The 27,476-nt window shown below is 44.9% G+C and overlaps 1 protein-coding gene across 2 annotated transcripts in view; it reads left to right on the top strand.

Annotated features, from left to right (window-relative positions):
* The window catches only part of slc22a23 (solute carrier family 22 member 23), a 39,726-nt gene extending 13,797 nt beyond the window's left edge, over window positions 1-25,929 (top strand). For both annotated transcript variants that reach the window (XM_061839207.1, XM_061839208.1), the window contains exons 2-10: window positions 1,873-1,976; window positions 2,092-2,246; window positions 12,557-12,725; window positions 14,489-14,616; window positions 14,927-15,029; window positions 15,686-15,921; window positions 17,674-17,706; window positions 18,542-18,665; window positions 19,568-25,929. In XM_061839207.1, the coding sequence (XP_061695191.1) occupies window positions 1,873-1,976; window positions 2,092-2,246; window positions 12,557-12,725; window positions 14,489-14,616; window positions 14,927-15,029; window positions 15,686-15,921; window positions 17,674-17,706; window positions 18,542-18,665; window positions 19,568-20,657 (2,142 nt within the window). In that variant the 3' untranslated portion in view covers window positions 20,658-25,929. The remainder of the gene's footprint in view (window positions 1-1,872; window positions 1,977-2,091; window positions 2,247-12,556; window positions 12,726-14,488; window positions 14,617-14,926; window positions 15,030-15,685; window positions 15,922-17,673; window positions 17,707-18,541; window positions 18,666-19,567) is intronic.
* The last annotated feature ends 1,547 nt before the right edge of the window (window positions 25,930-27,476 follow it).

The raw sequence follows: 27,476 nt of genomic DNA, 5'->3' as shown, positions 1-27,476 counted from the left end.
GTATTGACGCATGCTTTTTACAGAAAATCCCGCGAACGACATGTTGACAAGCACGAGATGCCCCAATTTATCCGCTCTCCGATTGAGTAACTCTTGAACACTTGTCGTGTTGACTTTGGACTTTCTGCATGTCATTGTGTTGCGAGACTGGTCATCGAGCTTCGGCGGGCCTCGGAGACGTGCTCAGCACATTCGCCGTACAGTTTCGCCACCGCTCTGTTTGTCAACGGAATTTTTTTTTTTTTTTCATTCCGTCCCTCAGCTGTGAAGCGATTGCACAACAGGAACTTGTTTTGCGACCCTGCGTCTTTTTCCCTCGGCTGACATCGATACCAAAAGTGTGAATGAGTGACATTCCTGTATCATGTGATGACCTGGTGGTTCTGGGTAATCCATTCTAAGCGGGTCAGCGAAGTCATGCCAGTTTAGGTCAAGCGCCCCCACCGCGTCTTTTAGTAGTACACATAGGCTGTCCTTCTTATGGTTCTGACTGATATAATCGCTGTCATCATCGTGTTTGAACACGATCAATTTCGGACACCTGATTTTGATCCCAAATTCAGTTCCAGGGTGAACTGCCCCCCTCTCAAAGGCTTTCTCCACTGCCTCAGCAATACTTTCATGAGCATTTCTTTCAACCTTTAAATGAAGTTTACCACTTTACCACTTCATGTTATCAAGTAGAAAAATGCATCATCAAATAACTTTAATGACAAGGAGGATGTAAAGTTAAGTTTGTTTGTTTTTCAAGTTACGTACGTACATAAGTACAGTGGGTGGGAAAAAGTTCTTGAACCCATTGGAATTAATTTACTTTCTGCATTAATTGAATAATAATTAAAATGTAATCTGATCCGAGTCTGCCTACGCTGATAAAACACCAACAATAGTTTTAATATTTTTATTGAAATTAACGTAAACATTCACAGGATGGGAAAGCATAAAGATGTGAATGTCCAGGTTCCAGATTCTCCAAGAGCTGACGATTCAGGTGTGAGCCAACCCGAGAGCGATTGTAGGCGTTCATGGGGTTTTTGTTTTTATTTGAAGATAGTTTCTTGTACAAACAAAAAGTAAAACGCAGCAGGCATTCCTTCGTCCAGCAAGGTGACATCCTGCTCAAGGCGCAGCCTCCTGCGTGGCATGATCGTGATTGGCTGGCATTTCAGGCAGTCGTGCATATCGTCGAACGTTATTACAGGGAGTCTCCGGTCTACGACTGCGATCCGTTCCCACAGTGGCGACTCAGTCAGAATTTACATCACAATACTTTGTATTAAAAAAAAAAAAAAACAAATACATTGAAATAAACAAGATGACGTACTGGAGAAGGAGAAGGGGAGGCTGTGCTTAGCTACTGGAAAAGAACCCGGTCCTCAATCCTCTCCATCTCCACAAGTATCAGAGAACCTTGTTTTGCCATCATTGTATCCGACATAGGAACGGAACCCTTCACATACGCTAAAATATCTTTAATAATTGCCACCATGGACGACCGACTGAAGCCTTGGCGCTGTTGGTGTCTCTCCATCCTCCGATCTTTTCATGATTTTGAGCTTCGTTTCCATGGTAAGAAGCATTGCTAAAAGACACAGCTTTCTTTTTTGGGGCCATAACGTCTAAAAAAGGAGGACAAAAAAATGATATTCCCTGTGCACAAACATGGATTAGCAAGACAAAATGGCGGACGGGGGGGACGAGTGTTGTAAAGTCGAAACGTTTTAGGTCGAGACTGTCTTAACCCGAGGACTGTGGCAATCATTGTGGCAGCACCACTTAAGCACCACTAAACGGGTATTTTTCAGTCAACATTGGGAAAAAAAAGTGATACGCTTGTACGAAAATTCAAGTTTGCATTCATTGTCTTGACAGTGGAGTCTGGTGTGTAACTCTGCGTGGAAAGTCCATATTGCAAAGTTCTCCCTCTTGGTGGGTTCCATCTTTGGCTACCTGGTATTTGGAATCCTCGCCGATTGGTAAGCCGTCCAGAAAACTTTGACAGCCGAAGTCACTATTTTTACATGTATAGATTTATTTAAGATGTGCAATATGTATTCTTGACGTTGCATTTCATTTTTTTTTTTTTTGTAGGTTTGGCCGCCACCCGGTGCTGATCATTTCCGTGCTGTTCATGTTGGTTTTCGGGCTCACGGTGGCCTTCTCGGTCAACGTTCCGATGTTCAGCACGCTGCGATTCTTCGAAGGCTTTTGCTTGTCGGGCATCACGCTGTCCCTCTACGTCCTCAGTAAGTACTTCCGTCTGCGTTGTTGGGGAACAGTTTTCGGAAGGCTGTCGTAAAGAACGTTCATCACAATATATTTTGCTTAATAATGATGTGCATGCATTGTAGTTTATGAAGAAAGAAGTCATATTTTTTGGGGGGTGTGGGGGTTTTTTTTACCCTCCAAAGCCAAAGTACAGCTGCAGATCTTTGTTGAAGCCGAATTGAATATTTGTCTGGGCTTTTTGTCTTCTCCACGTGGGCCTACCTGTATTTCAGCCGTGTTTTTGTGTGACACTTGATATTTACCCCGCAGCCAATCTGTATTGACAAAACTCCGCGAGCACTCTGAGACTCGGGGACGGTCATTCAATAACACATTAGCAAGGAGAATCAATCCCGTCTGACCTCCGGGCGTTCTCTTTGAAGCTTTTTGCTTCAAAAGTGGACAGTGGCCGTCAACGGCAGTTTGCAAAAAGCATCTCTGTCAAATGAGCTTTATCCTTGTAAAAGAACGTGACCACTGTTTTTATGGCTCCTTTACTTATTTTTTGCACCCTCCCAGTATTGCTTTGTGTGCATTGGGGATCAATGCACACGCACTTAATTCTCCTCCGTGGTGCGTTTTATCCTTTTACGTGATCCTTAACAGACCGTGTGTATTAAGGGCCTTTGGAAGGGCTTCAACATGCTCCCCAAAAAGCAATATGGTGAATTCCTCCTGAAAGTTGAAAAAAAAAAAATCTGATAGATATGTTTTTCATAACAAAACAGACTTAAAAGTTTCGAGAATTCGTGCCTGACAAACAAAGAGGAAATGAACAATTTTAGTTGAACCACCTGTGCAACTTTTGCCTCCTGGTATGTGTCTAACAATTTGTTCGATAGCAAATTGGATCCATGTACACTAACTACCGTAATTCCCGGCCTACGGAGCGCACCTGATTATAAGCCTCACTCAGTACATTTGTAAAGGAAATACCATTTGGTACATACTTACGCCACAGCTGTGTAAAAGCCGCGAGTGCCCACATTGAAACACGAGATATTTACCAAGAAAGATGGCACACAGCTAACGCTAGCGCCGGCGCACAACACTAATGCTACCGTTAGCGCCACCGCGCTAACAGGGCCGGTTAAAAAAAAAAAAACATACTGGTAACAATCACTGAGACACGGCAGTACCACGCTAGCGCAGCGCTAACAGGGCCGGACCGGTAAAAGTCACTTCCTCGGCACATATATTCCACCGGTCTCAGTCTTACCTTTCCCGCTCGAGTGCCCCCTTGGCGGTCGTTAGGAAAAAAATGCACAAATTAGCCGCATCGCCGCATAAACCGCAGGCTTGAAAGCATGTGGGGAAAAAAATGGCAGCTTATAGGCCGGAAATCACAGTAGATAGATGGACGCATTTGAATTGTGAAAAATATGAGTTTAGCCTTGTCATAAATTGCAGAACGCTAATAACTCTACCAAAAATGTGGTATTTTCCTTGTTTAGTCATATCCGCAACGTATGCTGTGTAAAAAAAGACACATTTTAAGATAGATAGATAGATAGCATGGATTTAAAAATTTTCATTTTTTTTTTTTTCCATTAATGTCCAAAATATATGTAGTAATAATATTACTTCAGATTGGAGGGTTTATTTGTTATTTGTGAGAAATGTTCAACTTTTGTTGTAATGGAAGCTAGCAGATGCCTCTCTGTCCGTTAAGTCATTATGTTCGGTTGTTAATCAAAAAAAGTGTCGTAGCCGCCGGAGTGTTTCCGCCAGAGTGAGCCGCCGTGCTGAGGCTTAAGAGCGGGTTCAAACGCGGCTGATTCGATGTGACACTTGTGCAGCTACTGATGCCGTCTTCCACACGGAGAGATGGAAAAATAAAGTTACAAGAAAGAAAGAAGGGGGGGGGGGGGGGGGACGTAGTGAACCGGCCGAGCAGCCTCTTTGAATAAAGAGCGCATGGAGGAATGTGGAAGCTCCACAGAGCTCATCCGATTTCTCATCTGTGATTTCAGCTCTGCAAAGATGAGAAAATGAAATGTCAGGCTGCATATTTGGACGACACTCATTTGAAGTAACAGACATTTACCATAGAAAGTTATTCGATGCATTTTTATTGTGGTTTTCTTTCACCCTGACCCGCCAAGGTACGGCGGCCCGGTCAGTCAATCAGTTCTGGCAGTTCTGCAGCGCCGTCCGTGAGCGTGCGACGGCTTTAGTAGCGTCATCCGCTGTTTGAATGAGCACTTTGCGTCTCCCCCCCCCCCCCCTGCAAAATAAACAAACCCCCACATTGTTTGGAACTGCAACTATTTTCAGCAGTTGCTGCCCTTTGGCAACTGCTAGAAATTTGAATCACAGGCGATGTCACTTCCAATTAACCGGAACTAAGAAAAGTCATAATTTAATGAGATTTAAAATCTGTCCAGCCATTTTCCATACCACTTTTATCCTCACTATGAATTTTACTCAACAGGTGTTTTTTCATTTTTAATTTGAAGAAGTTTGACTACGATGTGGTTCCACTTTTATTCTCAAAAACAATAACTTCAGTTCAGAACATTTTCACGTTCTCACAATGATATGACGACTTTAGACTCACAGTATGACCAAAATAAAGTGGTGAAAAAAAGTGTCTCGCTAGCTTATCCAGAGTGGATGAGATGCGGTGTCAAATAAAAATAAAAATTCAGGATTTCGGCAGAATTTTGCTCAGTGTAAATGTTCAGCAAAGCTCTTCAAACCGGATGACGATCCGTTTAACCCGCCAAGAATGCGCTGGTGGGCCCCCGTGTGTTAAACGCTTCATTCATTTAGCAAAAGACACTTGTTTAGAACGTTTACTCGCTGCGAGCGCTCCGTCCTCCTCGCCGGTTTTGCGTGCAAGGAGGCATGCTTGTGCATGTTTGTGTGTGTGTGTGTGTGTGTGAGGGAGTATGACGGCTAAAATGCAGACATATTGCTCATTGTTCCTTTCAAGAAGAAATTTCTGCTGTTGTAAAGGGCCGTCTGCTGACAAACAAAGAAACGAGATTAATCGCTAAATCGTGAGTCATTGCGTCTAATGTGTAAAGAGTTGGCCCGTGGAAAAATAACCGGCCTGTGTTCAGTGACTTTCTTCCACTTACGTATTATTTGCACCTCGTCGGCGAGCTTGGGCCCGTCGGCAATGAGACGTTTCCTGTTGGTTTCGCTCCTGTTCGCCAAAATTCTTCTCCCGCAACGCGAGGAAGGCTCCACGTTTTGTTTGTGTTTGCTGCATCAGCGCCGGCAGGTGTCACGATGCAATATGTACTCCTATTATGTTGGATAATTAAGCTGCACGATTAGGCGCAAGTGATCTGTAACCACCTGTTCAAACACGTTTATGACGCTTGCGACCAAAACATATTCAGACTTTCATTTTTCGGGCTCGAAGCTGGAGCAACTACTTTTTGTCATAGATGTCATTTTTACTGAATTTAGGTTTACTTGCGTGTGCATTTGTAATCACATTCGAATGGAAAAATGGATGCAAAATTGATAATTCCCTATTAAAGCCGCATTCCCGCTTCATCATGGCATGCAGGAAGTCCAGAGATTTATTCCACCCTCTTGTTGTACATTCTGCATATCGTGTGAACTATGTTATGTTAAGTCTCTACTACATTATCGTTCCATTTTATTTTGTTATTAGATGCATGTTACGTTGTGTTCAAATGCATTTGATTCTTATTATGTTACGGTATGTTGCATTATGGGACGATCCAGTGCTTGGAGTGTGTGTTTCCAATCAGGCCTCGTATTTTACACACAGAACGAGTGTTTTTTGTTTTTGTTTTTTTTCCATTGATCCGTTATCCAGTTTGCCGTGTCCTTGACCCACCGCTTCTACAATCTGACTTCGGGCGTCATCCCGATAAATGAAGGTGCATACTTCTCCTTATCGAGGAGGGTTAAAGTTCCCTTCCGTGCAGCCGCTTGACTCATGCGTGCTGAGCAAATCTCTTCTTCTGCTATGACTCTACTTCGCGTTCCGTCTGCTGGGATGGAAAAAAAAATTTAAAAAAAAGGCCCACTTCCCCGTTTAACGGGCTCATCGGTTTCAACCGCTGTTTGTGCGCGTCTCGTAACCTCAAGCTAAGTCCAGTGATTGACCAAATCCGCGTGCTTGACCTTTGGTTGGAGATTACAAAAAGTGAAGCAATTTAGGTCGGAGTTTACGTCGTGAAATCCAAGATTTATTTTTTGGGAGGGGCGTGGGGGGGTCGCAGAGCCGATGGCTTGTTTTTGTGCTGATAGAAGCTTGCGTGTGGGTGGGAGGGGGTTAAGGTCAGAACAGACAAATACGCTCCAGAGGAAACAGTCGCCAAAGCCGAGTGTTTTCTGTCACTTTTTAACGGGCGACGTTTTCGAGCGCAGGACTGAAAACGCCGGTGACTTGAAGCATTTTGGCATTTTTTCCCTCACGTCGACCATCAGGAGCTGATTCGTCGTCAATAGCGCTCTTTCTTTGCTCCTCGGTCTTGACGGTCCCTCAGGTGTTTTTGCGCAGTCGCCATTTTTGTACAGGGAGTTGGGAAGACTCGAAGTCTTCAGAGAGTCTTTGGACAGAATAAGTGACATTTAGTTGATTTATGATATACTGCATATAGTACCAATTGGATTATTAACTATTACTATTAACATGCTTCCCCAAAGTGGTTAACTGTTAGCCTTTCGCCATCTTGAAATCTTTAATAACCGTACAAGGCTGCTAATGCAACTGTCATATGTGTTCAAAAATAAAGGAACCTTTTTTTAAACATGAAAACATCTTCAAGGGTCTTTTGTTGCCCGAAGCTACCCGTAACCTTTGTGGGGATAAGCGATTTGGAAAATGGAATTACCCCCAACCCGAGAATTCTGGGATGGTTGACAATAAAGGTTCCATTGTAAAGGTTCTTGTTTATGAAATCCATATCGGTACAAATCTTTTAATTTCTCTTGAAATGGGCAGCGCGGTGGTTCAGCTGGAAGGCGTTGGCCTCGCAGTTCTGAGGTGCCGAGTTCGAGTTTGCGTGTTCTCCGGGCACTCTGGTTTCCTCCCCCATCCCAAAAACATGCAACATTCATTGGACACTCTAAATTGTGAGTGTGGCTGTTTGTCTCTATGTGCCCTGTAATCGACCCCTCCGTGGATATTGCGCAATCCGCGTCACTGACCAATCAGAGGCCAGAGATCTGCAGAGACCAAAGCCCGTTTTTGCTCCCGCCATTTTTCTCTGACAACATTGCATGGTCCAGTATCGGTTTAGTTAGCGTTTTATCGCGTATTTGGGTTATTTAACAAAAAATATGGTTAAGAGGCGTAGTCACGGACTTTGTAATAGTGACGACGGGTATCCCGAAAGGCGAGTCGGCGGAGTTCGATTCGTCCCCTTTCCAAAACCGAAGACCCGGTACGAAAAATGCCTTCGATGGATCAAACTTTGTGGAAGACCGCATCATCAACTAAATCCATCTAATATCAACCGGAACACATATGTTTGCACCAAGGTATGCCCTATATTTGATTTTCAATACACGTCTCGTATAAATGAATTCCAAGTTCTTCGCTAGCATAACACCGCTGCGTGTGAACGATTGACACACTTATTCTTTGTTGAGCGATATTTAGCGATGATCGGACTGCGCAAACGTGTCGCTTTCTTGCTGGCTCCCGACCGAAGCTTAACCAGACTGTGTTTGCGCGAAGATATGCCCTAAATTTGATTTTTAATACACGTCTCGTATAAATGAATTCCAAGTTCTCCGCTAGCATAACACCGCTACGTGTGAACGATTGACACACTTATTCTTTGTTGAGCGATATTTAGCGATGATCGGACTGCACAAACGTGTCGCTTTCTTGCTGGCTCGCGGCCAGAAGCTTAACCAGACCGTGTTTGCACAAAGATGTGCCCTAAATTTGATTTTTAATACACGTCTCGTATAAATGAATTCCAAGTTCTTCGCTAGCATAACACCGCTACGTGCGAACGAATGCCAGACTTATTCTTTGTTGAGCGATATTTAGCGATGATCGGACTGCACAAACGTATTGATTTATTGCTGGCTCCCGACCGAAGCTTAACCAGACTGTGTTTGCGCGAAGATATGCCCTAAATTTGATTTTTAATACACGTCTCGTATAAATGAATGAGACGTTCTGCGCTAGCATAACATTGCTACGTGTGAATGATTGAATGAAATCAGAAGCATGGCGTCTCTCTCAGTTCAGAATGTATTGTATTGTATTGTATTTGCCATTTTTACTGTTTGTCTTACGTGAGCGCACGTGGCGTGACGTCACTTCAGGAGGCGTGGTTAAGCGCCCTGTACGGAGGGGTCAATTGATTGGCGACCAGTTCAGGGTGTACCCCGCCTCCTGCCTGCTGACAGCTGAGATAGGCTCCAGCACTCCCGCTACCCTCGTGAGGATAGGCGGCTAAGAAAATCAGTGGATGGATGGGCATTCCTTTATTGCAAAATAGCACTTCTTTCAAGTGGTTAAAGTCCAGCGGATCCTCAGCTTCTGGTGGAGTTCTGATTCTAAAATGGTGGCAAACAGAAAAGGGACAACCCCCACACTCCGTGAACTTTTCCTGCAAGGTTGGAAGCACATAATGGGGCAAAATGTCTGAATAAAATTGAAGGTTAAGATATAGGGAAAAGTATTCATCCTGAATGTAATTAAAATTATCGGTGGCTTAAAGTGCTTAACGGTAAACGTGAAAGGTCCTCCTCCTCCTCCTCCTCCTCGCACTGACAAAGCACTTTTCCTGCCTTGCACAAAAGCTCGCCCGTCCATCTGTCGCAAGTCCAGTCTAGCGGCAAGCCCGGCCGGCTTCGGATGCGAGATCCGGTCTGTGCTGACGACGCCGCACTGGGCTGTCAGTCAGAAGCAGCCAAAAGTCATCAGCAGCTCTCAGTTTGACTTCGGCTTCATCTTGAAAGAAAAAAGTCCGCTTTTAATCTTGGCTGGACAACAGAATGCAAACTTGCAAACCATTCAATGCTTTTTTTGTCTGACTCGCTTTGGAAAAGTTATTTTTATTGGCAAAAACATCCATCTGCTAATTTACACACTTCTGTTAAATTGGTTTGCTCCATGTTGCACGAAGCTAGTTTAGCCTCATTGAGCAAGTTGCATGTTAGAGGACAAACTTAATTTTGCGGTAACGCAAAAGCATTCGACAATCAGCGCCCGGTCGACGATTGCGCAACCCTTGAACGATTGACTGAGAAAAGCTGCCGATTGTGAACTCGTGCCAACGGTTTGCAGTTCAAGGCAAGACACGGGAGGACAAATGTTATATTTCAGTTTTATCTCCGAGGCCCACAAGAAGGTCTGTTCCTGAAGATAAGCACGCGCCGGTGCAAACATTTGTAGCAAAGACCAAAAAGTGCAAGTCGATGAATGGTCCCGGCGAGCTGTCGGGTCAGCGGGGCATCACGTGACCAGCTCAAGGTCGCCGTGGCTGCAGGAAGTAGAAAAAAGCTGCGCCGAGTGCTTGTCGCGGTCAGCTGAGCGGAACACGAGCCGCGCCAGACGTCTGCCGTGGCTTGTATCCGATTCGCTTTCGGCTTTGGGCGAGTCAGCAAAGCAGTCAAAGCTTCTTTTGGGATTATTGTCATTGCTAATTGGCTCTCAAGTAGAGTTGATTACATCAGTGTCGGACGGAAAAGTACAGCACGGTCGAAGATGTTCCAGGAGGCACTTTGCGCTACCATGTGTTAAGATGGTTTGTGCAAAAGCAGCAACATGAATCAGGCGAACTGCAGAAGATTGTCATTTATTTACACAGCCTGAGTTTTGAAGTATTATTAAACAGTAGCTCTGGTACTACGAAACATTTAGCGAAAGTGCAGTGAAATGGCAGCAATTGAGACAAACCGGCGGCATAAATAAATGAATAAAGTCCCAAGTGCCTTAACACATGCGACATTGTGCTGTCGAATCACCGCTCAAGAATCCTTAAAAGCGCATTTACAACATGAATGTAATTGTTACATTGTATAAGTCATCTGAGAGATGTCACATGTCTCGCTTGGTGCAGCTGTTTTGGTTAGCAAGGAAATCTAAACCGGCATGTTTGACAGCCAAGAATTGAAATATGGAGTTATCTTTTTTTCCTGTTGCTTTTGAGAGAGGTGCTCACTTTTGTTATTTTGCACTTTTTTGCAAGAGTCAAACGTCACTGTGACAGCGGTCCCTAATCAAAGATTTCTGTACTTTTTCTTTTCCTTTCGGCTTGTCCCGTTTGGGGTCGCCACAGCGTGTCATCTTAGATGAACGCATATTTGTTTGGTCCATTTTTTTTTTTTTTTTTTTAACGCTGGATGCCCTTCCTGACGCAACCCCTCCACATTTAGCCGGGTTAGAGAATTTTACAGCACGCGGTATTCCCAGGCGGTCTCCCATCCAAATAGCTTAGCTTCCGAGATCTGACATTCTCAGGGTAGCCTGGCCATAAACTAAAAGGTCTTTGTACTATATTGCCAAAAATAGAACCAAAAAGATTAAGCGTGAGTTTGAGATGTTTTTTTATTTTTTCAATTTCTTTATCGCGACGTAATTGGGCAAAGTGCTCTTTTCGTTGTATTATTGATTGGTTTGTAGTTCAAGAGAAGTTTGCAGCAATATTTTGGAATTTATGTGATTGATATTTATGTCAGTTGGACACTGGCTCAAGGTCCGCATTGTGCGAATGTTAATCCATTGAGTTGGGGGGGACGATGATTTGGGTCAAGGTGAAGCGGAAGGAGCTCAGCGGTACTTTCTGTGTAGCTTTTGGTCGTCGTTGTCCAGTTGTATGTCAACGTGATGTCTGCATTCTACGAGCACTTTGTCAGACTCCCTTGTAATGATTCACAATCCCATTTCTTGCACACGATGCCCTCCACCAGGCTGAGGAATTCTAATCCCATGCAGTCCGCGAGCGGTGAACCGTCTCGCAACGAGTTGAGTCGGGTCAGACTCAGCGTGTCCCCGAGCTCGTCGGCCCGCTCGCCGTTCATTGGGCTTGTCATTCTAGCTGTGACGCCGTCCGCCAACAGAGAGCATAATTCGCGGCGGCCGATGGGGGGCACGTCCTAATTGAAATTCCGAGTCTTTTTCTGCCGGAATGGAGCCGGACGCCCAAACTGTTATGCCGGCCTCGGTCACCTTGGATGGTGAATTTGGGAGAAAGTTCACGTTCTGGTGCAGCGGCAGATGTGAGGTTAAAAAGGTGGCCGGACGAACAATGTGGCAATGGCGCTGAGGCTGAACTGCACTCGGGCCTGCCATGTGAAGCTGTCCTTTTCGTGAAGGCTTTCGGTGTCTTTGGTGGCTGGCAGCCTGTGCGGTGCGAATGCTAATGCCCCAAATGAATCGCTGCCATTCTAATAGTGGACAAATCAGCACAAAGACGCTTTTTTTTTTTTTCCCCTCCTCCCGCCACTGCACACTGTTGCTGTGTTCACAGACTCACAATGAGAACAGCTATAGTTTCAATGGAGGTTCCCAAAATCTTCACGTTTTATTGTCCTTTGGCTAACTCAATCTATCTTTCAGCCTTCGAGCTTGCAGATTGAATCTCTCCAACTTTCCATTTTTAGTCCAATGAAATGCAACTACAGGTGGGCACCACGGCGTAGGCGTGAATGCGAGTTTGAGCTGTTATTTGTTCACGTCTTCCCTGCGATCTGCTGGCAACAAAATGGTGCTGTACCGCCCCCGAGGCCCCAAAGTGCTCCTGCTCACTCACGACCCCGATGAGGACAAATCTGATTGAAAATGTATAGACGGTGACTGGGGAACGTCGGTTCGCTAACATATGCTAACGCTATAGGAAAGTAAGTCATCATTACAGTCAAGCAATTTCAGACTTCCTTCTGTCTGTATATTTTCATTTTATTTCAAAACAAATGTATACCGTGTGTACCGTACACACACAAATGTATATATCCCGTGTATGTACGTGCAAGACTGTACCGCATGTATATAAATTGCATGCACTTGTGTGAAACTTGTGGGAAATGTACTTTGTTTTTTGTTTTCAAAACTACGGTCCGTGCTAGTTTTTCTGTTTCCCGGGAATCGTGTTAACAACACAGTAGAAGACGCGCAGTAACAACGGCCAGGGGCAAGAAATGTATCACGTCTTCAATATGGAGGCGTTTAGCGAAGACTGACATCACTCGAAAATTCGTGTCGTGACCTGTGGGCCTCCAGTGTTTGCTTGTTTTGGAGCATGAGTCACGGACCTCGGGCCTTGGTTACCATTCAGTGTTCTGCTCCCTTAAAAGTTGACGGTGCTTCTCTCGCCTGCCCCCCCCCCGCCAGGGATCGAGCTGTGCCTGCCGGGTTGGCGCTTCTCCATGACCATGGTCGCCAGTTTCGTGATGCTGGGCGGCCAGCTGCTGATGCCGGGCGTGGCCTATTTGTGCCGTGACTGGCAGGTGCTCCAGGCCGTCATCATCTGTCCCCTGCTGCTGATGTTGTCCTACATCTGGTAAGCGGCCGCCCGAGCGCTTGCTCAATTCCTTCAGCTCTGGCTTTTGTCATCCATCGGGGAACCCATGACCCGCGGCCCCCGTATAGTCTGTGGAACTGATTGTTCCCACGATTGCCGTCGCCCAAACTTTAACAACCGTAGACGCCATTTTGAAGTAGCTGCCATCCAAGTATAAAGAAATTGCAGATTAAAAGAAAACTAAATAAATCGACCGGAATTTCCGGCCTACGGAGTAGGCCCAGTACATTTGTAAAGGAAATACCATTTGGTACATACACAAGCCGCAAGTGCCCACATTGAAACACGAGATATTTACCGAGAAAGACGGTACACTGAAAGAGTTTTCAAAGTTTTAACACTTTAGCTTAGCTTAATATAGCAACAACACGGTAGCACAAACTGGGCTGTTAAAAAAAATATATACTGGTTAAAAAAAAAAAAAAAAAACAGCCGTGGCAGCTACACAGTAGCAACAAGGTAGCACAGCACTAACTGAATTAAAAACATACCTAAATCACTGAGACGTAGCAGTAAAACAGCAGCAAGATGCTGGCCCAGCGCTATCGCTAGCGTGGCGCTAACAGGGCTGGTTTAAAATAAAAACATACCGGCAGAAATCACCGAGACACAGCAGTAACACAGTAGCAAGATGCTAGCGCGGCACTAACAAAGCCGGTTAAAAAAAAAAAAAACATACTGGTAAAAATCATTGAGACACAGCAACACGCCAGCACAGCGCTAATGCTAGCCCAGTGTGACAGGGCCAGTTAAAAAAAAAAAACATACCGGTAAAAGTCACTTCCTCAGCACATATATTCCACCGGTCTCACTCTTACCTTTTCCGCTCAAGTGCCCCCTTGCGGCTGTTACAAAATATCCACAAATTAACCGCATCGCTGCCTAAGCCGCAGGGTTGAAAGTGTGTGAAAAAAGTTGCGGCTTATAGGGCGGAAGTTACGGAACTCGCAATTTGAAGACGTCGCAGACGCTCGTTGGTTTTCCCCTGAAGAATTCCAGCTGCAATGTCATGTTCTCTTCCCGTAAACGCAAAGTTCCGAATATTCACAACAGATAAAACGCTGAAATGAAAAACTTTGGTATTGTTTATTGTTGATAAAACCCGAAAGGAGGACGTTTTCCAGTGGGTAATTCAACCGACCTCCGTTTTGTGCTGTACCCTGCTGAGGTCGACAAACTCCCGGGGAATGAGATTTTATTGGCGTCGCTATGCCGGAGTTTGGCGTTCCTCCAAGGCCGACCTGTGCGACGAAAGGCGGTTACGCTCAGCGGCTCTCCAAAGGCCTAATCTGATCATAAATCGATAATGGAGGAATAATACACACTCGTGAGCTCAGCTGGCTGCTGGGGGGTTTTCCAACGCAGTGCAGGCAAAATAGCCTCAGTGTGTTGGTACGCCAGCGTCTTAAGGCATAGAAGTGTATCTCGTTTCCTCTCACTGAAGAAAAATGAGTACTAATTGTCGCGTTTTTAGTTAAACACCATTGTTTGTATACAGATAAATCACAAGGAAGGATGCAATTTAGCATACTAAGAGAAAATTCCTCCTGCATTTCAGTTTTGAGCCAAATGTGGCACTGCAGATATGGTGGGGGGGGGGGGGGGGGGCGCAATAAAAGTGGCTTTAATAGTCCTGCCGTTCAATGAATGAGCTCTTCCAGCTTCGAAATGGCGTCTCATTCCATGCGGACTCGTTTGTCACGGCTGACGAGCGAGGACTTCCCCTCTCGTCTACTTGTCAGGATCTTCCCCGAGTCGCTGCGTTGGCTGCTGGCCACGCAGCAGTACTGCCGCTCCAAGTGGATCATGGGAGACATCGCAAAGAAGAACTGCGTCACTATGGAGCAGGATCCGGACAGCATCCTCCCAGGTGACCCCCCTCCCCTCCCCCGCACATAAAATAATTGGAACAATGAACAGAAATCAGCAAGGGCATCGCTCGGTGCTTTCCTCCAAATAAACACGACTGACAGCGTTTGATCGGGTTTCCCGTCTGGTTGCCATGGTAATAAGCCACTCGTGAGGTTGCAGCGTTGCACCCAGCACCGCATTATTGGCTCACTCAGACAAAACAAAATGGAGCGCAATCTCAAAAGCAACAATTTCAATTGAAAAAAATCTTCATTTGGATGTCAGCATTCCGTGGGACTGCTCTGTGAATGCAACTTTTGTACCTCCAGAATTGCAGAGAGCGCTTCAACGCAAGCCCAAAAAGACGTGCATCGTGAAAATGGCCCGGACCAGGAACCTGTGGAAGAATATTGTCGTGCTCTGCGTCAACTCGTAAGTGTGCCTGTGTGCGAATCTCTACTTCATTGGCGTCAAGCTGACGTCGGAGGGGGAAATGCAGCGTGCGTTTACGCTCCACGCACGTTCGATAGGCATCGTCGGACTTTTGGTGATCAGATGTTACGGGATTCCCTGCGTTCTTCGTTAATCCCAATCGTGCCATTTAAGATCGTAAACACGGGAATTGCCGCTTAAGCCGTGCGGTATAAAGTCCAGTCTTGGCTTCCAAATTGCGTTCTTACCCCACGAAGCTATTTTTCCTTTCCATTTTTATCCTGCTGTCCTTTTTTTCTCCCTTTTTATCCTCCTCCGAGGCTGACCTGCTCTTTAGCGCAAAAAAAAACGGACGCTCGCCACAGCGTCTCGTGGAGCTGACTCCTCGAGTCGGCGTAAATTTTACATGAGCGGGCGTCCTTATGAAATGTAAGACGCGCGAGGGAAAGTGGACTTTTTCGTGCATCCTGGTGCGCAGGGCGTGGCTACGCTCGTGTGTAAACGCCTGCGAGTACTTTGTACAACAGCGGAGTGGCCTTTGAAATGTTGTTTTATTCACCAGGGTTGAATTTAACGCAACACCACTCATCAATGTCACGACATTTTTTAGAAATGTCTTCATTACGTTGATCCAGTATGTTTCGTGTTCCGCGCAGGCTAACCGGCTACGGGATCCACCACTGCTTCGCCCGCAGCATGATGGACCCGGAGGCCCAGGAAACAACCATGTTCCACGACTTCTACGCCGACTATTACACCATGGCGGGCATCGCCGTGGCATCCTGCCTGGCGCTGTGCCCGGCGGTGGGCCTGATGGGCCGGCGCGGCGGCCTCCTCATGTTCATGATCATCACCGCGTTGGCGTCGTTGCTGCAACTGGGCCTGCCCAACTGTGAGTTCTGACGGATGATCACGCTCACTCTTCCGCACGTTATTAATATTATTATTATTTTTTTTTTTTTTTTACTTCCGCAGCGTTTGATATACGAGAGCTTCCAGTCAATGTACTTGTCTTGTATCTACTTGTGTGCTGTTAGTTTTGAAAGCTGTTTATGGTATTGTGACCCTTCAACACAATGATTGATAACCAAATGGCGGGTTGGGACCCAAAAGTGGGTCGCGGAACTATTTTGGGAAGGTCGACGACAGATAGTCAAAAATTTAAAACATAATTCGGATTGTTACAGTGACGACTGATGTTGGACTTTCCTAAAAAGAAGTGTCAAGATATTACATTTTACATGCAATATATGTTCCTCGTCAGTTTCTTTAAAAAGTTGCTTCAAAGAACACATTAAATATGTAATCTTAAATATATCTGTTTAAAAATATATTCATAGTTTTTTTTTTTTTTTTTTACTTTTGTACTAATGGGTAGCAACTGAGCAACAATGGGGGGGATACAAGTTCTTGGGTGACAATCAATGCTGTGATGCATCCAAATAAGGTAACGTCAAATACTTACCGTAATTTCCGGCCCACAAGCCACCATTTTTGTCACACGCTTTCAACCCTGCAGTTTATGCGGCGATGCAGCTAAATTGTGCATTTTTCTCTGACGTCCGCAAGGGGTACTCGAGCAGAAAAGGCTAGAGTGAGACCAGTGGAAAATATGTGCCGAGGAAGTGACTTTTACCGGTCCGGTCCTGTTAGCGCTGCTCTAGCGTGTTACTGCTGTGTCTCTGTGATTTTTAGCAGTATGTTTTTTTTTTTTTTGTTTTGTTTTTTTTTAAACTGGCCCTGCGAGTGCCGCCACCCTAACGCTAACGCGGCGGTGTTAGCGTTAGCGCGGCGGCGCTAAAGTTAAACTCTCTGTGCACCGTCTTTCTTTGTAAATATCTTGTTTCAACGTGGGCACTTGCGGCTTTTACACGGCTGCGGCCTATGTATGTACCAAATGTTATTTCCTTTACAAATGCACTGGCTGAGGCTTATAACCAGGTGCGCTCTGTAAGCCGGGAATTACGGTGATACTATATTTTGGTCCAAAATAAGACCTTGAACTGCATTACATATTTTACCTTTTTGACACTGGAACTATGATTTAATCATTTGCAGACAGTACTAGGTGTCCATAAAAAACCCCAAATTTCGATTTTGGATTTTACTTGTACTATATTTTATTGTATTTTTAATACGTTTTCTTCCAGAAGAAAAGCAAAAACTAACATTTTTATTAAAATTTCAATTTGATGCAACCATAAGATAAAAATAAATCAAGGCATTTGTCATTGTCCAACGACAGCCCCAAATTTTCTGCATTTACAACAAACCAAACAAACATAATGTAGTCCCGTCCTTTGGATCTCGAGCTTGCGGTCGTCGTATTTTGATGCAGGCGTCCAGCGCGTGCACAGCGATGCGTGGCCGCCGCTCGTGTCGGCTGTTTGTAATGACGCGTTCCGACGCGCCGAGGTCAACGTGTACCGCCGGGACACGAGTCCGATTGTTCACTTACAAGCCATTTTAATGTTCAACTCGTGTCAGTCGACGCGTTAAGGCGTCGCGCTCCTTCTGCACTTTGCCTTGTAACGAGCTATGTCTGCGTTTGATTGCAAATGTCATTGATTATGGTGAAGGAGTTGTGCTTTTGAACTTTTATTCTCTCTACTGACGCCCCTTTTTCTCCTGATTTCTCTTCCAGTGCTGGGAAAGTACAGCACCCATCTCAATATAGGTGAGACTTTTTTAAATTTTTTTATTTTTATTTTTTTTCAATGTTTTCGATTGGATGTGGTCATCATGCATCCGATCTGGTTGACTGAATCTTGCACCTGAATGTGAGAGACAAAGGAAACCCAAATCCTTATGTGCTGCTACAGCGCCCCTAGAGGCCGTAGGTGCTGCTGCTGTGTAAAAAATGTGCAGCAAATTTTATTTCCACTTATTTTATTATTAATATTATTTTTTACAATGATTCATTCAAAATATTATGATGACCAAGAGGTAGAATTTTTCTTTTGTTTTTGCATTCACTGCTACTCATAATGCAAGTTCTGTTAATCATACTTTCAGATCTGCTACAACCGTAATTCATTTTTGTTTTTTTTTTACATTTAATTTTGTGTGGAGCTACTATTTACATTTGAATTAAATAAAACTACAACACTGATGATCAATATTCTAACCAGAATGATCACAATGCAAACACATTATATAAATAATTAATAGTAATTTAAGTTTAACAAATATGTATATATACTTGATACGAGATCAGATAAATAGAAATAATTTCATATAATAATAATAATAATAAAATGGTTTCCTCCTTTGTAATAATACACTTTGTAAAAACAGAATAATAAAATGGCATTTAGAAGACTTCAAAACTTTTTGTCACACTTTCTCCTTCGATGCACATTGTGCTGCTCGTTCTAGCGTGCGCACAGCTTGGCCACCTGAGGGCAGTATAATAGACTGACAGACTGGAGAGTACTAGAACTACTCATCAGGGATTGAGTTTGAACTCTACGCACCGACGGCCTTCTGAAATGTGGTACGTGTGCGTGTAGATAGTTCGAGCACGCTGAAGAAGAACTTCTCCATCGCCTTCTCCATCATCGGGATGTTCTCCTCGCACGCCGTCAGCAACCTGAGCATCTTCTTCTGCGCGGAGATCACGCCCACTGTCATCAGGTACAGGCCGCCGGAACGCCCCCGGGGGCCCGGACCACCGCCGCGCGGGGGGCACGTCTTGCGTATTTTTGTCGCGGATTCAGCGTTGCCCCTCTGGCGACGGATTTCATTTCAGCGTTTTGTATTCATGGGAAGAATAGTCACGACTTGCCACAGCCACACGGCAGGAGGCAGGAGCAAATCTCTCGTGTGTGTGTGAAAAGTGCTTGGAGGGCGCCACCTGCTGGATTGCAAGCAGGGGTGACAGGAAAATGAAATGGCGCCGCGTCGGCTTCAAGAAACATGTTTGTTTGATGCAAGTTGGGACATTTGGAATTCCTGTTTGTTGCGTATTGATTATGGGAATCGATCGTCGACGCTTCGGCTCCCCTTGTCGCTTTTCTGTTAGTCGACCTGAATATGTTCCCTCTTTTGTTTCCCCGGCAACATGCAAATATGAAACGGGTCCTCGTCATGAGCCGGAAGAGCCGTCCGTCATCAGCGTTTTTGCTGAGGGAAGGAGGTTTTCACCCAACATGCACTCTTTCAAATTCATATTTGCATTTTAAAAAATATTCCAAGCACAGTGGTTTGGATTCATGCCCAGTTGCTGAACTTTAGTTTACACACCCTAAATAATTGAGTGGATTGTGAAACCCGCTCGCTCTCGCTTCAGCACTCGAGGATTTTGTTTTGAATTGATACCACCAATTGTTTTTAATTTTTGATCAATTTTTTTTTTTTTGAGGTGGGGCGTGGGTGGAGCCAAGCCCCAAAATGCATAGTATTGGCTTTTATCAAAAATGCACTTATTCAAAATTTCTGAGAGTCACTTGAGGTATCATAAAATGGTGAAAATTTCCCCCCCAATTGAAAAAGGCCCCCCGTGAAGGCGATATGCTCTGTCATTGATGTCCGCGCAGGGGCGGCGGCCTGGGCCTGGTCCTGGCGAGCGCCGGCTTCGGCATCCTGACGGCGCCCATCATGGAGCTGCACAACCAGAAGGGCTACTTCCTGCACCACATCATCTTCGCCTGCTGCACGCTCATCTGCATCATCTGCATCCTGCTGCTGCCCGAGACGCGCTACCACCCGCTGCCCGAGACGCTGGCCGACGGCGAGAGCTACACGCGCCAGCCGCTGCTGCCGCCCCGCAAGCCGGGCGAGCAGCGCCTCCTGCTGACCGAGACCGCCCGGGATTACACCCGGGTGCACGACACGCCGCCGCACGAGGCGGCGGCCGTCGCCGTCTCCAGCATGGACTCCGCCGCCGATTTGACCGCCCGAGGCGACGGCGACGCGTACGTCGTCGGTTTGACCGAGGTCGACGTCATCGACGCCAGCGAAGAGCGCCTCCTGTCTTCCGCCCCCGCGCACTCGCACCCCCTGCTGTCCGACGAAGAGAAGTCCTCAGAGGTGGTCCTCGCGTCTATCGAGCCCCTCGCCCGCGCCGTCGTCGTCCCGCAATTGGACGACGCTCTGCGTCCGTCCCCCACGCGGGAAGCGGTTCCGGACCTCGCCTCCGAGGGATCCCTGGACCGTCCGGACGCTCCACCGTCGCCAGAGGACAACTTAGTCGACTCTCCGGCATCGGGTCCGCCTTCTCCCGCGCTCGTGGCAGATGGCGACGCATCCGTGGAGGCCCCGCCCTCCCCGCCTTCAGACATCGCCGTGGAAATAGAAGACGAATCGATAGTGCCGCACCCCCCCGGTCCTTCCCCCCGTCCGGTCCCCGTTCAAGACTCTGCTTTCCCCTCCTCGAGCCATATGACGCCACCCGAATCGCGTTCCCCGCCCCCTCCCCCCGTCACAGGACCAAGCGCCGCCGAGGCGACCGCTTTGACTGATCACCCTTTACGAGATTCACGAGATTCGGACTCGGATTCCAGCCCGTCAGGAGCGTCTCGCCGTTCTCTGATGGTCTGTACAGTTTCCTCCCCTATAGATTCTGGCGTGCTGTCAATCAGCGCCAGCACAGGGAGCAACGCCATCAATGGCGTGCCGTCGTCATGATGATGTCGATGACGACGATGGCGATGGGGACTTTGCAGCAAATAAATCTCGCACTTCAAAAGAAGGCCGTCCCAGCCTGGAGTTGGGAGGTCTCCACACGAGACCCTCTTCCTCTTCCTCTTCCTGCACAAGAGACTGCTTTGTGGCAGTGTTGTTTTTGTTTCTTGAATGTCCGTTAACAGGGGAAGGAAAAAAAAAACAAACAAAAAAAACGTCACCAGCCTTTAAACTGCATCGATGGACAAAAAAAAAAAAAACTTTGAGTCAATCAAAAAGAAAAAAAAAAAGCACCAGGACGTGAAGACAAATAATGCTGAAATATCGAAACGAGTGAATGTTTGCTCGACGTGCAGTGCTTAACACATTTATTAGCCCAGTCTTGATCGAGCTTTATCCGGAAAGTAAAAAAAAAAAAAAAAAATTCAGTATATAGAGTATAACAGAACTCGTGCACCGACGTCATCAAATCACGTCACTGGCCGGAAGTGCCGGTCAAACAAATCATTCTTCCATGCTAAGTCGGTTGGAGACAACACGAAAATACGTCCTACAGCACGACGCCCAAAATCTTGTCCGAAACCGTTAAACATTTAGAAGGTGATAATAAACGAAGGTACGTGGAAAAATGAGAGACACTTGGCAAAGAGGAACCATATTTAATGCCGAAGTCGACCCGCTTGTGCTTGTCTTCTGTTCTCCACATGGATCTGCTGAGTAAGTCATTGAGATTTACGCGGAAGAGTTTGAAAGCGTAGAAAAGTCTGGACTCGTACAAATATTTTGTTGCTGGGTCTGTTCTCAATCAAGATTAAATCCCACATAACGATGGAGAAACTCAGATTTTTTTTTTAAATACAAATACCAATATTTGAATAAACGAGCCCTGATTTTACACAAACTTGCATTCATTAACTATGGAAAAAAAAAAAAAAAAACAGAGTCAGCTCCTCCGTACACGGAAGCGTGTTGCGGCCAAACATTAAACTTTGCTAAACCTCTCCCGACAGATTTTTTTTTTTTTTTAATCTGCATTGTTCTCAAATGAGTCCAATGCATATTTAAAAAAAAAAATAAATAAACCGCCGGGATAGGCTTCAGCTGCCGTACACAGAAGCGCGTTGCGGCCACACGTTGAACTTCAGTAAATATCTATGTGACCGACTGTTTATTTTCTTTTTTTTTTTAAATAAGCATTGGACTCATTTGAGAGCAATGCATATTTAAAAAAAAAAAGTCTGTCGGGGAGAGGTTTACCGAAGATTAACGTGTGGCCGTAACACGCTTCCGTGTACGCTGGCGATGACGCCGTGTCGTTTTTTTTTTTTGTTTTCATTATTCTCAAATGCGCCAACTTGGCGCCGTGAAAACGGTGACGTCATGTGCACGAGCTCTATTCGCGGTCCCGCCAAGTGATGCCACAAAATGACAGGAAAACTCACTTGTCCAAATGAAAGTCCTCAAGCCACTTCAGCATACTTCCTTGACACCAAAAAGTGGCAAGTCAAAAATGTTATTGCTTTGACATGAAGATAAAAACAGCAAGTAGGTGAGTTTTTTTGGGGGAAAAAAAACGACTAGACAAATTTGGACCATGTGCTAAAATAATAATGAGGTGAGGTGAGGTCCAGGTACTCTGAAGAGTCCAAATTGCCCTGGCAGCCACTTCAGGTCATCCCTAATGAGGTTTATCCAAAATAGACGGCTGGAGTTTGCCAGCGTAGAATTCACATAAATTGGCTCATGTATGATTTACATTTTTATATGTCCTGTTATGATAGCTCCCCCCCCCCCCCCGCCCCCAATTTCATCTCAAGGTGATGAAAGGGGATTCGTTTTTTTTTTTTTTTTTAGTATATTATCCATAAGGGAAAGATGAATGAAGATTTTTGCTAAATGTCATTTCAGACATCCTAAACTGGTCTGCTACATTTTGTTCTGCACTGTATGATAGAAATGGAACATTTGGGGCCAATACCCAAGTAAACAATCACAAGAAACCGCACCAAAAAAAAAAAAAAAAAGACTACTCCCATCAAAACCAAAATTAAAATGTTGAAATTGTGCCAAAAATGAGTATCGCATGTTTTGGGGGGGGGGGGGGGGGCTTCTTTTTGTGCGGCCCCCCCGCCACCATAGACTGAATGTGGACGGAGCTGATAAAACGCAATTGAAATGTGTTGCAAAGGAAGGCGCCGCATACAAATGTGTATTTTTTTTTTTTTTTTTTGAAACAGTGGGTAAAAATTGACTCGTAATATTCTATTGATATTGTCAGCAAGTGCATAATTGTGCGTGGGTGTGTGTGTATGTGTGTGTGTGTGTGTAAACCAAATTGAAACCTGTTTGACCTGATTAATGTACAAAGGTTCTTTCTTGCAATATCGGTGACTCCTCACACAGCACACAAAATAGTTGATGGACAGAAAAAGCTCATTATTATTATTATTATTTTTCAATTAATGCATTAATGACTACAAGAGCCGTCTTTTTTTTTTTAACGTTAACGCACAACTAAACTGCTTTTTAAGACTTGACTCTTCCGTCTATACTTGACACCGACAGTCTTGCAGCCATCGTTTACAAAGATGATCATAAAGCAAATTAAGGGTCAGGCATAGATTTACATATTTTTTTGTTTGTTTTCAACTCGTAGTCTTGCGTGGAATTCACCCGGCGAGGGAAAAGATGGCGGCGTTTTCGTCAGGCTTGCTTAGCAATCTTGCACTGCATTCATGGGGGAAAAAAAATGAATATATCACAGGTACTTTCCAATAATGTTCTTCCAGCGTGCGCACCGACGACAAGATTGTGCTTGGGTTTTTTTTTTTTCCTTCCTGTGAATGATGTAATGCAACTTGAATCCAAATATTAATTTTGAAAATCTTTGATGTGATTTTTGAAACGTTCTCGCCACCTCAAAGCACATAATCTCCGCGCTCGTGGGGCGCTGAGAAGAGTTCAGCAATACTACGTAGATAAAGTTTGGCTGCTAAAAGTTCACACAATCATGACGATAAAAAAAAAAAAAAAATCTGTTTTTGAGAAAAATGCTCATTTTACTGGATAAATCTGCTTTCAAAATAAAACAAAAACACTTGGATTTTATTGCGAAAGTCAAAATTTCAAGTTTTCTTTATTGCTGACAGTATTATTTGATTTAAAAAAAAAAAAAAAGGGTGCGATTGTGAAATGAAAAGTGAAAAGCAAAATGTCAGCATTTTATGGAAAGTACTCCAATACAGGCAGAATTGTACAAAAGTTATACTGTAATTCCCGGCCGACAGAACGCAAGTATCACCGAGTACATTTGTAAAGGAAATACCATTTGGTACATACATAGGCCGCAGCCGTGTAAAAGCCGCAAGTCCCCACATTGAAACACGAGATATTTACAAACATAGACGGTACACAGAAAGAGTTTAACGCTAGCGCAGCGCTAACGCTAACAGGGCCTGTTAAAATAAAACTTACTGGTAAATGTCACTGAGACATGCCAGCAACACGCTAGCAGAGCGCTAACAGGGCTGGTAAAAGTCACTTCCTCGGCACATATATTCCACCAGTCTGATTCTTTCCGCTCGAGTGCCCCCTTGCGGCCGTTAGAAAAAAATGCACAAATTAGCTGCATCACCGCATAAAGCGCAGAGTTAAAAGCGTGTGTGTGGGGGGGGGGGGTAGTCGCGGCTTGAAGGCCGGAAATTGCGGTAAATGGAAATAAAATTTAATCCTCATTATTCGATTGCGTTATCTCATCGCAGAATACTCAGAAACGTCATTTATTGAAGTTTTGAATTCGTGACAGTTTTAATTTGCCCACATCAAATCTTAGAGAAAAATGTAAGATTTAGAGATTAACGTTCAAAAATGACATTTATGATAAAATAAGTCAAAACATTGGAGGGAAAAAAAAGTCACTGCTTTAGCGCGCGTGAAACTCCATTTTTGACTTTGCAAAAAAAAAAAAAAAAAAAAATTTGACAGCTTTTTCATCTTTATATTTGTTTCTTAAAAATCTTGTAAAAGCAACTTTCCACCTGTTCTCACCTGACTTTTCGATGACATTGATCATGTAAAATATTATCATCGTATTACATTATCTATACTTCTGGTCACGTGGCTTTTTCTGGTCATCGTAGAACATTTTGCTGAAGTGACGTTGCCATGACTACACTTGTACCGTTGACTTTATTCTTTCCAGAATCCAAATATTTTTCCGCTGTTGCATTTCCTGTTGCGGCATAAATATGTGTGCCACCAGGATTTGAATATGAAATGCCACAAAAAACAAGATTTGAATTTGAAATCATCACATTTTCAATTGTTGTATTTCAGTGTAACTTTTCAACGTTAACAATTCAACCGGCTACAATTCGCTGTTTAAAATTCAGCCGTCTGTGCCACCAGGCGGGGTTACTTCAGGTCAGAACCGAACAGCCAGCCAATCGCAGTTACTCTTTCTTAGTATGTGACGTCACGTGACTAAGAAAGCCTAACTGGGATTGGCCGGCTGTTCGGTTCTGACCTGAAGTAACCCCGCCTGGTGGCAAGGACGGACGGTGCCTTTCAGACAGCGAATTGGAGCGACTATTGAAAATATGATCCCTTTACATTTCAAATTCAAATCCTGCTGGCTCATATTGACTTCCATGCCTCGTTCCAATTTTATTTCGGTGGTACTTTTTTCGAGATTTCCTTTTCAGCGTGGCCTGAAAACTTGCTGCATTCTTTTGACAAAGGGAAAAAACAAACGGGAAGGAGCGTTATGATATTCACTTATGATGCGGACTTTGGCATCTGCTGCAAAGATTTTGCTTCAACTTGGCTTCCTTCCGTTTGGTGTGCGTGTGTGTGCGCACGCAGCACAGCGGCCATTTTAAAACAAACAAACGAGTCACTCGTGTCAAATGTCATCAAGCTTTTTTGCATGATGCCACCTGAAGCGTCTGCAATAAAACAAGTACAATTACGCACCGGTGCAAAGCATTGAGTGGACGTCCAGCACACGAATATCATATTCATATGTCATAGTCGTGCGGAGTACCAGTGGAATGTAAACATGAAGGACTGAGGAGGGTCGCGTGAACGCGGATCAAGTGTTATGGTTCTGCTTCCTTCCTCTCTCGAAGGGAGATTTGAATGAATGTAAAAAAAAAAAAAACAAATATGGATTGTACCACTTGTGATTTCTGAATGTTTGATTTGACTTTGTTTTAACATTCTTACATGCACTTGTACATAAGCCATACCTGTTGTTAAAATAAACCACTATTTATTGCTTTACCGCTCTTTTTTTTTCCCCCCCCCCCCCCCCCCCAGTCAGAATGCACGCGGCGACGCGTACGATGGTCCGATAAAATCAAATCATTTCAAACCTTTCGGGACGGGCGCGGCGGCGTCAGGAAAAGGCCGACTAGACCAGCTGAATTTCATTTGGGGTCTAGCTGGCGCGTTTCAAAAGGTGACCCATTCATTTGTGAAATTTTGTTAATTACCCAGGTGTGCAGGTCAAAAGTGTAACAAAATTCTGCATGCAATTATTTTTTTCAATATTGCAAGAATCTGAAAATTCAACACGGGTGTGTTGACTTTTTATCTCCGCTGTAGCTACGTAAGGTCATCAAAAATAATAGTAACAGCCTTTTAGCTTTATGTAGAAATTTATAATATTGCATCTCTAAATATTTGTCATATATAAATTAAATATTTTAATATATTTTCATTACTTGGGCACTCTAAATTGCTCCGAGGTATGATTGTGAGTGTGATTGGCCGGCGACCAGTTCAGGGTGTGCCCCGCCTCCTTCCCGTTGAGAGCTGGGATAGGCTCCGGCACTCCCCGTGACCCTTGTGAGGATAAGCGGCAAAGAAAATGGATGGATGGATAGTCTATGTATTTGTTACACTGAGAAGATTGAAATTGTAACATCCCCGCTGCAGACGACAGAAAATGGATAAATGTATTTATTCAAGATTGGTGCTAAAATATGTTCGATTTTTTTTCCATGTATCTGTTTATTTTCTTGTATTTGATGGCCACTACTGCAAAGCAGCAACAACCACAAGTGGGGCGGGCGTCCCTAATATTCGGCTGCAAGGCGACGGCGCAACAATTTCCTTCCTCGCGCCGTAAAAAACGACTCTGCCTGCGACCGTGTGACTCCTCGTAACAAAATCCTGTCGGGACACAAAGACGTCGCCTAGCAACCGACGGCTGTGCAGGAAGAATGACCCGACTTCCCCCCCCCGACCGCTGTTAACATGTCTCCCTTTTTTCTTGACGCTTTCCACTCCGGCAGCGCCATCAATCGTCCCGAGGCGCCAACACCCACGATCGACAGGGTTTCAAACCTGGCCAAAGACAACCTCTGTTTGGCTCGAGAGGACAAAGGGCGGCTTAATGAATAGCCCGCTCCCGAGCCGGGACAGTCAAAAGGTAACCCGGCAGAAGAAAGAGCGCATTGTGCGAACGTGCTTTGAAGGCCGCCATTTCATCGCCAGCCAAACAGGACGTCAGACAAAAGGAGAACTGTTGTCCTCAACTTCCTTCACAAGCACGACACAACACTTATTATTTATTACGTAATAACGTTGGAAGCGCAGCGCGGCTACCAAGTGGTTAGCACGTTTGCCTCACGGTTCCGAGGTCACGGGTTGCAGGTCTCGGCTGCGGCCTTCCTTTGTGCCGTTTGCGCGTCACGGTTCACCTTTGCCCTTTGTTATCGTATGGTTGGTGTCGGTAAGCTAGCTGCAACGATGACGCTCAGTTATGAACTATGGATTTAGCCCGTTTGTACCACGAAGCTAGCTATGGCCGCATCC

This window comes from Syngnathoides biaculeatus, chromosome 13 (genome assembly GCF_019802595.1).
Source record: "Syngnathoides biaculeatus isolate LvHL_M chromosome 13, ASM1980259v1, whole genome shotgun sequence".
Classification (NCBI taxonomy): domain Eukaryota; kingdom Metazoa; phylum Chordata; class Actinopteri; order Syngnathiformes; family Syngnathidae; genus Syngnathoides; species Syngnathoides biaculeatus.
This window is presented reverse-complemented; position numbering and strand designations above follow the sequence as displayed.